Source organism: Piliocolobus tephrosceles, chromosome 4 (genome assembly GCF_002776525.5).
Source record: "Piliocolobus tephrosceles isolate RC106 chromosome 4, ASM277652v3, whole genome shotgun sequence".
Classification (NCBI taxonomy): domain Eukaryota; kingdom Metazoa; phylum Chordata; class Mammalia; order Primates; family Cercopithecidae; genus Piliocolobus; species Piliocolobus tephrosceles.
In genome coordinates, this window is record NC_045437.1 from 36387621 (window position 1) to 36404569 (window position 16949).

General features: G+C 44.5%; 1 protein-coding gene and 1 pseudogene across 1 annotated transcript in view; one reads left to right on the forward strand and one right to left on the reverse strand.

The window, feature by feature from the left end:
* The window catches only part of NUP155 (nucleoporin 155), an 82026-nt gene extending 68965 nt beyond the window's left edge, over positions 1-13061 (reverse strand). Inside the window, exons 1-3 of the mRNA XM_023216492.2 lie at positions 12707-13061; positions 6115-6252; positions 5451-5547 (exon numbers count right to left, since the gene is read on the reverse strand). Coding sequence (XP_023072260.2) covers positions 5451-5547; positions 6115-6252; positions 12707-12863 — 392 coding nt within the window. The 5' untranslated portion in view covers positions 12864-13061. The remainder of the gene's footprint in view (positions 1-5450; positions 5548-6114; positions 6253-12706) is intronic.
* LOC111545510 lies at positions 501-950 on the forward strand (annotated as a pseudogene).
* Positions 13062-16949: the final 3888 nt, after the last annotated feature.

The window sequence follows — 16949 nt, forward strand, 5'->3', positions numbered from 1 at the left end:
AATCCAAAGTATCAGACAAGAAATGTAAAGTTACTATGAACTATACATACAGGCTTTATATAGGAAAAATCATCTAATTGATATATGTACAAATAGGTAAAGTTGGGAGGTTGAGACAGGTAGATCACTTGAGGCCATGAGTTCAAGACCAGCCTGGCCAACAGGCTATCTTGTCTCTACTAAAAATAGAAAAAATTAGCCAGGCATGGTGGCACAGGCCTGTAATCCCAGCTACTCGGGAGGCTGAGGCATGAGAATCACTTGAACCTGGGAGGCGGAGGTTGCAGTGAGCCGAGATGACACCACTGCACTTAAGCCTGGGCAACACAGCAAGGCTCTGCCTCAAAAAAAAAGAGGGAGAAATAAAAAAGACAAAAAAAAAAAAAAAAAAGGTAAAGAATTTCGAGAGTGTGGTCAGGCGGCTCGGACCGAGCAGGGCTTTCCTTATCCCAGTTGATTGTGCAGAATACACTGCCTGTCTAGCTTGTCTTCTATTCACCATGGCGTCTTCTGATATCCAGGTGAAAGAACTGGAGAAGGGTGCCTCAGGCCAGGCTTTTGGGCTGATTCTCAGCCCTCGGTCAAAAGAATCTGTTCCAGAATTCCCCCTTTCCCCTCCAAGGAAGGAGGATCTTTCTCTGGAGGAAATTCAGAAGAAATTAGAAGCTGCAGAAGAAAGATGCAAGTCCCATGAAGTTGAGGTCTTAAAGTAGCTGGCTGAGAAACGAGAGCACGAGAAAGAAGTGCTTCAGAAGGCAATATAAGAGAACAACAACGTCAGTAAAATGGCCAAAGAGAAACTGACCCACAAAATGGAAGCTAACAAAGAGAACCGAGAGCCACAAATGGCTGCCAAACTGGAGCTTTTGTGAGAGAAGGATAAGCACACTGAAGAAGCGCGGAAGAACAAAGAATCCAAAGACCCTGTTGACGAGACTGAAGCTGACTAATTTGATCTGAGAACTGACCTTCTCCCTATCTCTTTCCTAAATATCCAAAGACTGCACTGGCCAGTGTCATTTTATTTTTTCCCTCCTGACAAATATTTTAGAAGCTAATGTAGGACTGTATAGGTAGATTCAGACTGTAAGATGTTGTTTTAGGGGCTAAAGGGGAGAAACCAAAAGTGTTTCACTCTTTTTCTAAAGTGTTGGTCTTTCTAATGTAGCAATTTTTCTGGTTGCATCTTTTCTACTTCAGTACACTTGGTGTACTGGGTTAATGGCTAGTACTGTATTGGCTCTGTGAAAACATATTTGTGAAGAGTATGTACTGGCTTCTTTTGAACTGTTAGATGCTGAATATCTGTTCACTTTTCAATCCCAATTCTGTCCCAATCTTACCAGATGCTACTGGACTTGAATGGTTAATAAAACTGCACAGTGCTGTTGGTGGTAGTGAAAAAAAAAAAAGAACTTCCACAGAGAGATAAATTACAGGAAGTCAGTGAGGCCGGGTGCGGTGGCTCATGCCTGTAATCCCAGCATTTTGGGAGGCTGAGGTGGGCGGATCACGAGGTCAGGAAATCGAGACCATCCTGGCCAACATGGTGAAACCCCATCTCTACTAAAATACAAAAAAAATTAGCCGGCCATGGTGGCGCACACTTGTATTCCCAACTATTCAGGAGGCTGAGGCAGGGGAGTCGCTTGAACCAGAGAGGTGGAGGCTGCAGTCAGCCGAGATCTTGCCTCTACACTCCAGCCTGGGCAACAGAGTGAGATTCAGTCTCCAAAAAAAGCCAATGAAGACCGGGAGCGGTGGCTCACGCTTGTAATCCCAGCACTTTGGGAGGCTGAGGTGGGCAGATCACCTGAGGTCAGAAATTCAAGACCAGCCTGGCCAACCCGGTGAAACTCTGTCTCTACTAAAAATACAAAAATTAGCCAGGTGTGGTGGTGCACGCCTATAATCCCAGCTACTTGGTAGGGTGAGGCAGAAGAATCACTTGAACCCAGGAGGTTGAAGCGCAGTGAGCCGAGATCATGCCACTGCACTCCAGCCTTGGCAACGGAGATCCTGTCTCCAAAGAGGAAAAAAAAAAGGGGTCCGGCCACAGTGGCTCACACCTGTAATCCCAGCACCTTAAGACTCCGTCCACAAAAAAAAAAAAAAAGGGAGACAGAGACAGAAAGTGGAAAAACAAAAAACAGAATGGAGCATCCAAAATGAGGTATGTAACAAAAGTATAGCTGAAATCTCAGAAAAGAATGTATCAGAATATTTCAAGATAATGGCTGGGCCAGGTGCAGTGGCTCATGCCTATAATCCCAGCACTTTGGGAGGCTAAAGAGGGCAAATCACTGGAGGTCAGGAGTTCAAGACCAGCCCTGGTCAATATAGTGAAACACCATCTCTAATAACAATAAAAAATTAGCCAGGTGTGGTGGCCCACACCTGTAGTCCCAGCTACTCCAGAGGCTGAGGCAAGAAGTATTTAACTCAGGAGGCAAAGGTTGCAGTGAACCAAGATAGTCCACTGCACTCCAGCCCGGGCGACAGGGCGAGACTCCATCTTGGGAAAAAAAAAAAAGACAACGGCTGAACAGAAAGTAAAAGAGAAAGAGAGAAAAATAAAGATAATAGCTGAAAAAAATTCTAAAAACAGTAGAAGACATCAAACTAAAGATCTAAGAAGCTCACATGAAGCAGAAAAAATACCACGAAAAATATATGATCCAGACTTTCAAGAAAGCTTCCAGTCACCCTGAAAAGACCATCCACACAGGAACAAAATAGCCAAATGGCAACTTATGTGGACTAGGATTCCCCATCCTCCTACATCATGCCATCCCACAGGGCCCTTTGATAATTGGCACAGCCTCTTGGAATTATGATCCAATGCTGAGATAGCTGGGGATTAGAGAACAATGAAATGACCAAGATTACATTTTTATCATCCAGATGGAATTAGGATTTATAATAGAAAGCCAATTGAATATTTAAGTATAAATTTTAAAAAATTGAATTTGTGGACCTATTACTTGTGCCTTCATTTTTTTAAATAAGTTCATTCTTCAAATAATTTTTCTTTAAATGAACACACACTGCTATGGATCAAATATCTGTGTCCTCCTAAAATGCAGGTTAAATCCTAACTCTCAATGTGACAGTATTTGTAGGTGGGACCTTTGAAAGGTTATTAGGTCATGAGGGTATACCTCATGAATGGGATTAGTGCCCTTATAAAAGAGGACCCAAAGAACTCCCCTACCCCTCTGCCATGTGAGGACAGAGTGAAAAGATAGTCATCTATGAATATGGAAGTGGGCTTTCACCAGACCTTGATCTTGGACTTCCAGCTTCCAGAACCTTGAGAAATAAATTTCTGCTGATCATAAGACTATGGTATTCTGTTTTAGCAGCTCAGACTAAGACACACAGTAAGGTAGGACTGTTTGTTCCATGAGGGTGGAACCACATTCATCTCATTCAGTACTGTTCCTACCACAACAAGAGTGTCAGATACATAAGATCAATATGTATGTGTTAAATAAACATGTTGGATATTAATGGAAATGTAAAAAATCTCATTAAAGTGAAAACATGTTTTTTTCTTTTGAGATGGAGTTTTCGCTCTTACTGCCCAGGCTGGAGTGCAATGGCACAATCTCAGCTCACCATAACCTCTGCCTCCCAGGTTCAAGTGATTCTCCTGCCTCAGCCTCTCAAGTAGCTGCGATTACAGGCATGTGCCACCATGCCCAGCTAATTTTGTGTTTTTAGTAGAGATGGGGTTTCTCCATGTTGGTGAGGCTGGTCTCAAACTCCCGACCACAGGTGATCCGCCCGCCTTGGCCTCCTGAAGTGCTGGGATTACAGGCGTGAGCCACCACACACAGCCGAAAACATATTTTAAAGAAAACAATTATTCTCACATTTATCTGTTCTGTAATATTTTTGCATTGACTTCTCTTGAAAAGATATATAGCTAAACAAAAAGGTTTTATTATTTAGCATAAAAATGAATATGTTGGCTGGGTGCGGTGGCTCATACCTGTAATCCCAGCATTTTGGGAGGCTGAGGCAGGTGGATCATGAGGTCAGGAGATCGAGACCATCCTTGCTAACACCGTGAAACACCATCTCTACTAAAAATACAAAAAATTAGCCGGGTGTGGTGTTGGGTGCCTGTAGTCCCAGCTACTCGGGAGGCTGAGGCAGGAGAATGGTGTGAACCCAGGAGGCGGCGCTTGCAGTGAGTGGAGATCACGCCACTGCAGTCCAGCCTGGCTGGGCGACAGAGCGAGACTCCGTCTCAAAAAAAAAAAAAAAAAAAAGGGAATATGTTATGGTAACATAACAAAGTGGGGAACTTTCAGGGTACATGAAAAGTAATCACAACCACACATCACTGCTATTACAACTATTACATTTCAACAAGAAAAATTGCTATGAAACTTCTAATAGAAAAAAATTATTTCATTTAAGCTATAGGTATTAAGCTATCATTTAGCTTCAATTTTGTTTCAATAATACAGTGTTTTGTTGCTGTTTTTGAGATGGAGTCTCACTCTGTCGCCCAGGGTGGAGTGCAGTGGCACTATCTCAGCTCACTGCAACCTCTGAGGTCTCCCCGGTTCAAGCAATTCTCCTGCCTCAGCCTCCCTAGTGGCTGGGACTACAGGCATGTGCCACCACACTCAGCTAATTTTTGTATTTTTAGTAGAGATAGGGTTTCCTCATGTTGGCCAGGCTGGTCTCGGACCCCTGACCTCAGGTGATCCACCCGCCTCGGCCTCCCAAAGTGCTGGGATTATAGGCATGAGTCACCATGCCTGGTCGATACAGTGTTTTTTTAATGCACACGTGTTCTTAAAAAGATCATTGATTACTTAAGAGCAAGAGTAACACCTTAATTATATGGGCTTTCCTATGTTTATCCCACACCTCATCTAAGGATAATATAATGGACAACTGGAAGTAAAACAAAATCTATTTCTAAAAAGTCAACAGGGAGATCACCAGACCAATATGCTATATTTAAGCAAAAGTACCTTAGGCTTTCACTCAGAATCATTTCTATACATGTAATTTACAAACAGGTCAAATTCACAAAATGACAAGTAAATATCAGATGCCTACTCCATAGAAATGCAAGGAAAACAGAAGTCTTCAAAAATGTCCAATCATCTCTCAACGAATTGCCAACATCTATTTTTACTACAGGCTAAAAGCTTGGGACCTGGGCTCCTGCTACTTAAGAATAGCACCTACACCAGCAGCAGCAGCTGGCAGTTTGTTACAAATGCAGACTCTGGAGCCTCACTCAGGACTACTAAAACTGACTTCACATTTGAACATCCCCAGATGACTGATACTGAGAAGCACTGACCCAAAGGCTAGATGAATGAAAGATAAACCAAGCAGCTTCTAATGAGAACACTAGCTACAGTAAAGTTTATATAAATTCCAATCACCCTTAAAGCAAACCAGCCTTAAATACATACCCATCCTCATAGTTCCACATGAATATATCACTGTCAATTGTGAGCCAAGCTCTGCTGATAGGAGGGAACACACCCATCATGCAATTACACTGCATATCTGAGGTAGTGTGGATGTAAGGCAGACAGAGTTGAATCTTATTTTTCTTTAACTTGCTTCAATAGCTTTTGACTTAATATTTATGTAAAAAATCACTATATATCCACTCCTTTTTTTTTTTTTCTTTTGAGACGGAGTCTCGCTCTGTAACCCAGGCTGGAGCGCTGTGGCGTGATCTCGGCTCACTGCAAGCTCCACCTCCCAGGTTCACGCCATTCTCCTGCCTCAGCCTCCCGAGTAGCTGGGACTACAGGCGCCCGCCAAGTTTTTTTTTTTTTGTATTTTTTAGTAGAGACGGGGTTTCACTGGGTTAGCCAGGATGGTCTCGATTTCCTGACCTTGTGATCCGCCCGTCTCGGCCTCCCAAAGGGATTACAGGCTTGAGCCACCGCGCCCGGCCGTGTCCACTCTTCAATACAACAAAGAACCCATATACTTAAACATATTTTAAATAAAAGCCTTGCATGAATTGATATATAACACATTAATTAAACATAGAACAAGAATTATAACAATGAAAAATACCAATTTTGACATTTTTAAAATAAATACAAAGTAATAGGATACGTCCAAACTGCTCAACAAGTTCAGGTGGGAGAGGAACTCTTCGGATGGAACTGATCTCTGGTAGGTTGGGTACGGACAGCAAACCAGGTCCTTGTAAAGGATAATCCATATCTGACATGCCAGAAACAGTGGGATTATCTACAAAAAGAAAATGAAGCGTTTATAATAAAGTACTGTTTATCAACTGGGCATACAAAAGGACTGAGTGCCACAAAAAAATTGCATGTGCTGGTTCCAAAGGTACAGAGAGAATATACTAGTTTTGACCTGACACAAAGCAGGCCTGAAATACTCCATTGTTAAGGTAGGAACAGTTACTGGTTTCAGGCCTGAAGGGAAAGTCGTATCTCACAAAAACTTGCTCTATAACAAAGGAATGTTTAAATTTGATAATTCAGTGTTATTTTAAAATAAAAGTGGCTGGGCGCAGTGGCTCAAGCCTGTAATCCTGGCACTTTGGGAGGCCGAGGCAGGAGGATCACGAGGTCAGGAGTTCAAGACTACCCTGGCCAACATGGTGAAACTCTGTCACCAAGATCAGACGAGATCGGGCACGTTCAGGGTGGTATGGCCGTAGACGAAACTCTGTCTCTACTAACGAGACAAAAAATCAGCCAGTGTGGTGGCGTGCGCCTGTAATCCCAGCTACTTGGGAGGCTGAGGCAGGAGAATTGCTTCAACCTGGGAGGCAGAAGTTGCAGTGAGCCGAGATTGGGCCATTGCATTCCAGCCTGACTGACAGGGCAAGACTATCTCAAAAATCATAATAAATAAATAAATAAATGAATGAATAAAATGAAAGCATGTAATTGTATTGTTTGTAACACAAAAGATACATGCTTGAGAGGATGGATACCCTATTTTCCATTACGTGATTATTTCACATTGCATGCCTGTATCAAAACATCTCATGCACCACATAAATATATACACCGCCGGGCGTGGTGGCTCATGCCTGTAGTTTCAGCACTTTGGGAGGCAGAGGCAGGCCGATCACGAGGTCAGGAGTTCAAGACCTGCCTGGCCAACATGGTGAAACCCCATCTCCACTAAAAATACAGAAATATTAGCCAGGCACAGTAGCAGGTACCTGTAATCCCAGTTACTCGGGAGGCTAAGGCAGGAGAACTGCTTGAACCCAGGGGGCAGACGCTGCAGTGAGCCAAGATTGTGCCATTGCACTCCAGCCTGGGTGACAGAGCAAGACTCCGTCTTGGGAAAAAAAATACATATATATGTATACACACACATGCCTACTATGTACCCACAAAAATTAAAAATAAAAAAATTTAAAAATAATAATTTAGTGTTTTTCTCTCATTTTGCTAATCTGAAATGGGAAAATATAAAACTGCTTTGGAGCTCAAAGGTAAAATGACTATGAGCAAACAAAATGACTGGGGGAAAATACTGCCTTTACCAGCTAAACATTTACAGATTAAAACAACCCATGACTTTTCCCTTTAGATTCCTCCCCCAGACCACTAAGACAAATACAAATAATACCCCACAAGCAATATCTTATTGGGGGGAAAAAACAAAGACTGCTCTATAAAGTGTTCGCATCAGGCAACCTTTCTCTTGCTCTAAGACTCAATCACTAAGGACAGGAGTGGGCTGGTCTACTCAGCCTATCCCTGCTCCCAGACAAGGTGTTATTTAGACTTGACTGATGACCTAATTATCTCAGGCACTTTTTCAGGTTCTATAGAGTACAAAGATGTTAAGGAGAACTGACATATAAAACAATCTTCAAGGCCGGGCGCGGTGGCTCAAGCCTGTAATCCCAGCACTTTGGGAGGCTGAGAGGGACGGATCACGAGGTCAGGAGATCGAGACCATCCTGGCTAACATGGTGAAACCCCGTCTCTACTAAAAAATGCAAAAAACTAGCCGGGCAAGGTGGCGGGTGCCTGTAGTCCCAGCTACTCGGGAGGCTGAGGCAGGAGAATGGCCTAGACCCGGGAGGCAGAGCTCGCAGTGAGCTGAGATTCAGCCACTGCACTCCAGCCTGGGCGACAGAGCGAGACTCCATCTCAAAAAATAAAATAAAATAAAATAAAACAATCTTCAAGTGTATTATGGAAATTTTAAAAATATATACAAGAAAAATACAATCAATACCTATGTACGGATTATCCAACTTAATAACCAGTAATACCCCCAATCATGTTTCATTTTTATCATTGTTCACTCCTTCCCCAATGCATTCTTTTTTTATTTTTATTTTTTGAGACAGAGTCTCACTCTGACGCCACACTAGAGTGCAGTGTTGCGATCTCAGCTCACTGCAACCTCCGACTCCCTGGTTCAAGGGATTCTCCTGCCTCAGCCTCCCGAGTAGCTGGGATTACAGGCATGCACTACTACACCCAGCTAATTTTTGTAGTTTTAGTAGAGACAAGGTTTCACCATGTTGGCCAAGATGGTCTCAATCTCTTGACCTCGTGATCCGCCCACCTCAGCCTCCCAAAGGGCTGGGATTACAGACATGAGGACCGCACCCAGCCAAATTCTTTTTCTCTCTTTTTTTTTTTTTGAGACGGAGTTTCACTCTGTCGCCTAGGCTGGAATGCAGTGGTGCAATCACAGCTCAAGGCAACCTCAGTCTCTTGGGCTCAAGCAATCCTCCACCACAGCCTCGTGAGTAGCTGGGACTAGAGTGTCATGACACCATGCCTAGCTTTTTTTTTGTTGTTTTTGGGTTTTTTGTTGAGATGGACTCTAGCTCTGTCACCCAAGCTCCAGCGCAATGGCAGCTCACTGCAACCTCTGCCTCCCAGGTTCAAGCGATTCTCCTGCTTCAGCCTCCCGAGAAGCTGGGACTACACGAGTGTGCCACCACACTCGGCTAATTTTTGTATTTTTAGTAGAGGCAGGATTTTGCCATGATGGCCAGGCTAGTCTCGAACTCCTGACCTCAAGTGATACACCCACCTCCGCCTCCCAAATTGCTGGGATTTCAGGCGTAAACCACTGCACCCAGCCAAATAGCATTTTTCTTTTTTCCTTTTTTTTTTTTTTTTTGAGGAGTCTTGCTCTGTCACCCAGGCTGGAATGCAGTGGCGCGATATCAGCTCACTGCAAGCTCTGCCTCCCGGGTTCATGCCATTCTCCTGCCTCAGTCTCCCGAGTAGCTGAGACTACTGGCACCCGCCACCATGCCCAGCTAATTTTTTTGTATTTTTAGTAGAGACGGAGGTTTCACCATGTTAGCCAGGATGGTCTCATCTCCTGACCTCGTGATCCGCCCGCCTTGGCCTCCCATTTCTTTTGAGAAGGGGTCTCCCTCTATCGCCCTGGTTGGAATACAGTGGTGCAATCTTGGCTCACTGCAACTTCCGCCTCCTGGGTTCAAGCGATTCTCCTTTCTCAGCATCCTGAATAACTGGGATTACAAGCGTGCACCACCACAGCCAGCTAATTTTTGTATTTTTAGTAGAGACGGGGTTTTACCACGTTGGTCAGGCTGGTCTTGAACTCCTGACCTTGTGATCTGCCGCCTCAGCCTCCCAAAGTGCTGGGATTACAGGTGTGAGCCACCGTGCCTAGCCATTTTTTGTAGAGACAAGGTTTTGCCATGTTGCTCAGGTTGGTCTCAAGCTCAAGTGATCTTCCCTGCTTCTGGGTTCCAAATTGCTAAGATTACAGGCATGAGGCACAGCATCAGGCCTTTTTTTGTTTTTTTTTTGAGATAGGGTCTCACTCTGTTGCCCAGGCTGGAGTACAGTGGTGCAATCACAGCTCACTGCAGTCTTAACCTCCCCATCTCAGGTTATCCTCCCACCTGAGCCTCCCAAGTAGGTGGAGATCCAAATGTGTGCCACTATGCCAAGCCAATTTTTGTATTATTGTATTTTTTTTAAGTGGCTGGGTTTGCCATATTGCCAAGACTGGTCTCAAACTCCTGGGCTCAAGTGATCTGCCCACTTTGGCCTCAAAGTGCTGGGATTACCGGGCTGAATTCACATTAAAGCAAATCCAGGTTGGGTGCAGTGGGTCACGCCTGTAATCCCAATGTTTTGGGAGGCCGAGGTGGACGTATCACATGAGGTCAGGAGTTCAAGACCAGCCTGGCTAACACGGTGAAACCTGTCTCTGCTAAAAATAGAAAAATGAGCTGGGCCTGGTGGTGCACACCTGTGATCCCAGCTACTCAGGAGGCTGAGGCAGGAGCATTGCTTGAACCTGGGAGGCGGAGGCTGTAGTGAGCCAAGATCATGCCACTGCACTCCAGGCTGGGTGACAGTAAGACTCTGTCTCAAAAAAAAAAATAAATAAATAAATAAATAAATAAAGCAAATCCAGACATCCCATTTAATCCTAAAACATTTAACTTTAATAGGCCAAAGGTGGCAGATCACTATGTTAAATGGCAATGGGAACACAGAGGGAGGAATTGATAATTTTAGTGAGGATGGGAATGGTAAGAAAGACTTCAGGCCAGGAGTGTGACTCACATCTGTCATCTCAGCACTTTGGAACGCTGAGGTAGGAGGACTGCTTGATGCCAGGAATTTGAGACCAGCCTTGTCAACAAGAGTGAGACTACGTCTCTACATAAAAATTTAAAATTAGCTGGGTGTGGTGGCAGGCGCCTGTAGTCCCAGCTACTGGGGAGGGCAAGACAAGAGGATCACTTGAGCTCATGAGTTAAGAGGCTGCAGTGATCATGCCACTGCACTCCAGCCTGGCAACAGAATCAGACCCAGACTCAAAAAAAGAGAACAAAAAGAAAGACAACAAAGAGAAACTAAGGACTTTCACAGGGAGTCTGGAAGAAGTTTGTTAGGCAAGGAAAGAACATTGCAGAATCAATAAAAGTAAAATAAAATCCTGAGAAAATCCTGAAGATGGGCTTCTTATGAAAAATATGATAAATTCTCTGTAATCAGAGCAAGGGGTGAAGAATCGGATGAAAAAGAGGGGAAAGAGATTGGGTGAAAGAGGAAGGTGAGTGTAAAGACATGAGATATATAAGAGGAGGACCAGAAAGTATGCACTGTTTTTATATCTTGTTTTTACACCTAAGGAGGCCAAAGCGAGTAACGCTGTTCAAGATGATAGTTGCTAATAGGCCAATCAGCTATTATAAGACACGCTCATTGGTAAGTAGCTGTAGGGAGCAAATACTATCGTTGTTTCTATCATTTCTTTGATTACAAAGCTATCAATGATTTTTATAAATAATCAGAAGTAGACCAGGCGTGGTTGCTCACGCCTGTAATCCCAGCACTTTGGGAGGCCGAGGTCAGCGGATCACGAGGTCAGGAGATCAAGACCATCCTGGCTAACAGGGTGAAACCCCGTTTCTACTAAAAACGCAAAAAATTAGTCGGGCGTGGTGGCGGACGCCTGTAGTCCCAGATACTCGGGAGGCTGAGGCAGGAGAATGGCGTGAATCTGGGAGGCAGGGCTTGCAGTGAGCAGAGATCGTGCCTCTGCACTCCAGCCTGGGCAAAAGAGCAAGACTCCCTCTCAAAAAACAAAACAAAACAAAAAATCAGAAGTGTTCTCGGTTTACACTGCACAAATTATCCTATTCTGATTATTTCGATTCTTACTCACCAACAATCTCTTTCCTTTCTCACATTTCTCTGGTTTTCTCCAAATTCCATCTCACAAAGGGGTAACTTTTTCTAGCAACTGATGTAATTCCATAAGCTGTGGGACCTAGTTATAATTTAAAACTGTTAAACACTTTCCAGTCACCTCTATTGTCAACACATATTCTGCTGACCCTCCCTGTACGTGAGCACTGCTGATTTCCCTGTTCTCTTCCTTTATTCCACTGGCAGTTCTTTTAAGATCCTCCAGCATTTCATAATACACATCTCTACACACAATAAAGCATTTATTGGCCGGGCGCAGGGGCTCACGCCTGTAATCTCAGCACTCTGGGAGGCCGAGGCAGGCGGATCACTTGAGGTCAGAAGTTCGTGACCAGCCTGGCCAACATGGTGAAACCTCGTCTCTACTAAAAAAAAACACAAAAATTAGCCAGGCGTGGTGGCGGGCGCCTGTAATCCCAGCTACTCGGGAGGCTGAGGTAGGAGAATCGCTTGAACACGGGAGGCGGAGGTTGCAATGAGCCGAGATCGCGCCATACCACTCCAGCCCGGGAGAAGTGGGAAGCTCCGTCTCAATAAATAAATAAATAAAAATAAAGCAAAGCGTATCTTTAAGATAACATGCTACATTTCCAAATTAATTTTGTTTGCTCTTACGATCTACTCAAATACTAACAGGAGAAATGAACAAATTTAGAAGTTGGATCTGAAGATGCTTCTCATATGGCCTTAGCCATAAACACTTGAGTGCGGCGAGCAGCTCATTAAGGTTGGGGTCTTTGCATCTTTCTGCTTCAACTGGGAGCCTGCTCTTCGCTCTTGCCCTCCCAAGTATCTGCAATGAAGAAAGTGAGGAAAGGAAAAAACCTGAAAATAAGCTGTTTGCTGTTCTCCAAAAATGCAGCCAACAGTGCCATAAATCTCAGGATATCCTCGCCGGGACTAATGCTGGGGATAAGTAGCAAATTAGGAAGTCAGGCGCGAGTCCTTTAGGCTGAGAAAGCAGGGTCACTATCACTCACTTGGGGCAGACACCATAAGCAACTCGGAAAGGTCCGGGTACATGCGGTCCTCTTGCAACTGACGGTCGATGAGCCGTCCAGCATTTTCCAGAGCTTCCTGCAGGGCTGCGGCCGATGTAGAGGCCGGCATCACCGCGCCCAACAAAGAAGACGGCATCTTGGAAATCGTAGACACCAGGGTCCAGAAAAAGTAAAAAACCAGGGAGAAACAAGAAAAGATCCAAGCACTTAGCTTAGATCCGCCGCCTAGGGCGCGCGCGCCAAACGAGCGCCTTGGCGCCTCGACATGACGCACTTCCGGCTCATACGGTGGGGAACTGGAAGACGCCGTTCTGGCCTGGGAAGAGGAAGCTGTTGGGAGGGGGCTCGAGGTTGGGGGTGGGGCGAAGAGTCTGCTGATGCTTTCCAGGGGGTTGAGGGTTTTGAGGTGTGGAAGGGTAAAAGTGGAGTAGGTTATTTAGGGAACGGACGGAGGGAAGAAAGGGAAGGGACAAAGGGAAGGAAGGGAAGGGAAAGGAAGGGTAAAGGGGAGGGAAGGAGAGGGGCAGGATGGGGTTTGGGTGGGGTGGGGAGGAAGGCTAGGTGGGAGCTAGATCGTGTGTCTGGCCTAGGAGACTGGTCTGGTTCCGTTGGTTTAAGCGCGTGCTCTACCTGAGTCTTGGAACTTCCCGCGTCGGAATTCCTTAACTGCAGCTATATGAGTGCGCGACTCCAAGTAACTACTGTTATTAGAGTAAAGAATTGGTAGCTCCCTGTCACAGAGAGGGATATGGACCAGTATCTCACTATATTCTTCACGGCTTCATTGTAAATTAGAATTCATCAGGCTTTTCCATTTGCATCTCGCTGTCTTTTGACTTTGTGGCCCCTTAGTATAAAATACTTGTTTCAGGAGGAGCTGAGTGCGGGTGGACAGCTGCCCTGCTTTTTATGGTGGCAGAGATAGACCTACTTCATCTTTTCATTCCCAGCACTAGTACAGGAACTCGTATGAGATAGGAACCCAAGAGATCATACAATCCTAAGAAACTGAATACTTGCCTTGTGCCTGGTCCTGGGACTATCAAACTAACAAAATGTTACCTGTCCTTAAGGTGCTTCAAGCAGAGACAAAGGACTTCACTATAATTTTTCTATTTGGATAGGTATAAACTGTAGCAGAAGGATAGGAGAAAGCAGTGGGGTAAAAGAGGCTTCATTTACTACAGAAGGCAACCTGAGTGGGTAAATCAAAGTACTTTTTTAGAAAGCTGTCCTTATTTAGAATCTCACCTAAGAAAGCTTCCAGTTACGTTCTTTAGAATTTAACAAATCAATAACTGAATTACTCTAAATTGGTCTTTTGCCATTTGAATTACATTTTTACTCCCTCAAAGACTTGACTACATTTCTGAAAATTGTAAGTTCTATGCTGTTACCAATCTACACTTAAAATTTGACATAGACAATATACCAAGAAAAACTAGATTTTTTATTATTGTTATATAAATAGGCAGTTGGGTCTCTAGCTGTCAGTTTATTTGGTATATCATAGATTGAAAAGTGGTGGCCTGGCACCGAGTTTGTTTTTAATTTGAGACAAAATACACAATTGAAAGTTTTCAACTCCACAAATTGGAAGTTTGAACAATGTTGGTGTGATATTCCTGCATAGCAACAAAGCTCCCCAAAGTGTAATCTAACTAACTTAATTCATTGGCATATTGCCTGTGGCTGCTTTCCAACTACAACTGCTAAACCAAGTAGTTTACACAAGACTGCAAAGCCTAAAATACAGACTCTGGCACTTTACAGGAAAAGTTTGCTGACCTCTTCCCTAGAACATGTAATTATGAATTTTTTTGGTCTTAGGACTCCTTGATACCCTTAAAAATTATTCAGGATTCCAGAGAGTTTTTGTTGCGTATTGGTTGCATGTATTAATATTTGTGAATAACTCGGCCGGGCGCGGTGGCTCACGCCTGTAATCCCAGCACTTTGGGAGGCGGAGGCGGGTGGATCACGAGGTCAGGAGATCGAGATCATCCTGGCTAACACGGTGAAACCCCGTCTCTACTAAAAATGCCAAAAAAAAAAAAAAAAATCAGCCGGGCGTGGTGGCGGGCGACTGTAGTCCCAGCTGCTGGGGAGGCTGAGGCAGGAGAATGGCATAAACCCGGGAGGCGGAGCTTGCAGTGGGCCGAGATCACGCCACTGCACTCCAGCCTGGGCTACTGAGCGAGACCCCGCCCCCCCCAAAAAAATTTATGAATAACTCATAAACTGAAAATTAAAATGTTTAACAATGTATTTAAAAGCATAACAAGGCCAGGCGCTGTGGCTCACGCCTGTAATCCCAGCACCCAGCTCTTTGGGAGGCCAAGGCACCTGAATCACGAGTTCAGCCTGGCCAATATGGTGAAACCCCGTCTGTACTAAAATACAAAGATTACCTGGGCATGGTGGCATGCTCCTGTAGTCTCAGCTGTTCAGGAGGCTGAGGCAGGAGAATTGCTTGAACCTGGGAGGCAGAGGTTGCAGTGACCCAAGATCGTGCCATGACACTCCAGCCTGGGCAACAGAGTAAGACTCTATCACAAAAAGAAAAAAAAAAAAGCATAACAAGCTTAATACATGTTAATATAACACTTTTTTAAAATGAGAAATCACTATAGTTTCTAAAACTAAAACGGGGAGAAGAATGCGATTATTTCGTATTTTTGCAAATGTCTTTAGTGTCTTGATCAGTAATGGATAGCTGAATTCTCGTATCTGTATCTGCTGTCAACTAAAGAAAAATAAGCCGCTTTTAAAGAATTAAAGTCAGTTTGATTCAGAGTCAGGATTGCAACCTTTCAGAGAGTTTCTGTTAGACTGTTCCAAAGTAGTGTTTTAGCACATAGCTTACATATCAGGGGTTGCAAGTTCTGCATGTGCTCAGAAATTACATTAAACATGCTCATAAACTGGGTATAGTGACTCACACCTGTAATTCTAGCACTTTGGGAGGCCTATGCATGAGGATCTCTTGGGGCCAGGCATTCAAAACCAACTGGGCAATATAATGAGACCCCTATCTCTAAAAACAAAATTAAAAAAAATTTTTTTTTTTTAAATTTGCCAGGTGTGGACCTGTAGTCCCAGCTACTTGGTAGGCTGAGGCAGGAGGATCACTTTAGCCCAGGAGTTCCGGGTTGCAGTGAGCCATGACCATGCCACTGCATTCTAGTCTGGGTGATATAAAGTGAGACTCTGTCTCAAAAAAAAAAGTCATAAATTACATTACAGCAAAATCTCATCCAAGTTTGGGTGTAAGAGTACGTCTGGTTATAGATTAGATTACAGAGGCATAACCATGAATCCTGTGGGACACTATCTTACATAGTGGAGGAGGCAAGGGGTGGGAACACTGAACTTACCTTTTTTAAAAAAATGCATTGATTCAAGCAAGAGATGTGGGAACCTGTGCTCTAACCTGCTTATTGTTTCCAGGGCATTCTTCTAGAGGTCTACACTCAGTCATTGAGTTGGGCTTTGTGAAATTCTGCTGGCAAAGGATTTTGTTAAGTTCTGCTAGTAAGCAGAATGAGCAAATCTGGTTTTTTATGTCTATTACTTTGTCTAGCATGTCAACATTTTGTGACTTATTTAATTGAAGTATAATATATTTAAAAAGCTGGCCTTGGCTGGGTGCGGTGGCTCACACCTGTAATCCCAGCACTTTGGGAGGCCGAGGCGGGCAGATCACGAGGTCAGGAGATCAAGACCATCCTGGCTAACACGGTGAAACCCCGTCTCTACTAAAAAAAATACAAAAAATTAGCCAGGCTTGGTGGCAGGCGCCTGTAGTCCCAGCTACTCGGCAGACTGAGGCAGGAGAATGGTGTGAACCTGGGAGGCGGAGCTTGCAGTGAGCCAAGATTGTGCCACTGCACTCCAGCCTGGGCGACAAAGCAAGACTCCATCTCAGACAAAAAAGAAAGAAAGAAAGAAAAGCTGGCCTCACTGGGCACTGTGGCTCACGCCTGTAATCCCAGCACTTTGGGAGGCCCAGGCGGGTGGATCGCCTGAGGTCAGAAGTTCAAGGGTAGCCTGGCCAACCTGGCCAACATGGTAAAACTCCGTCTGTACTAAAAAGACAAAAATTAGCTGGGCCTGGTGGCGCAAGCCTGTAATCCCAGCTACTCGGGAGGCTAAGCCAGGAGAATCACTTGAACCTGGGAGGCAGAGGTTGCAGTGAGCCGAGATCGTGCCATTGCACTCC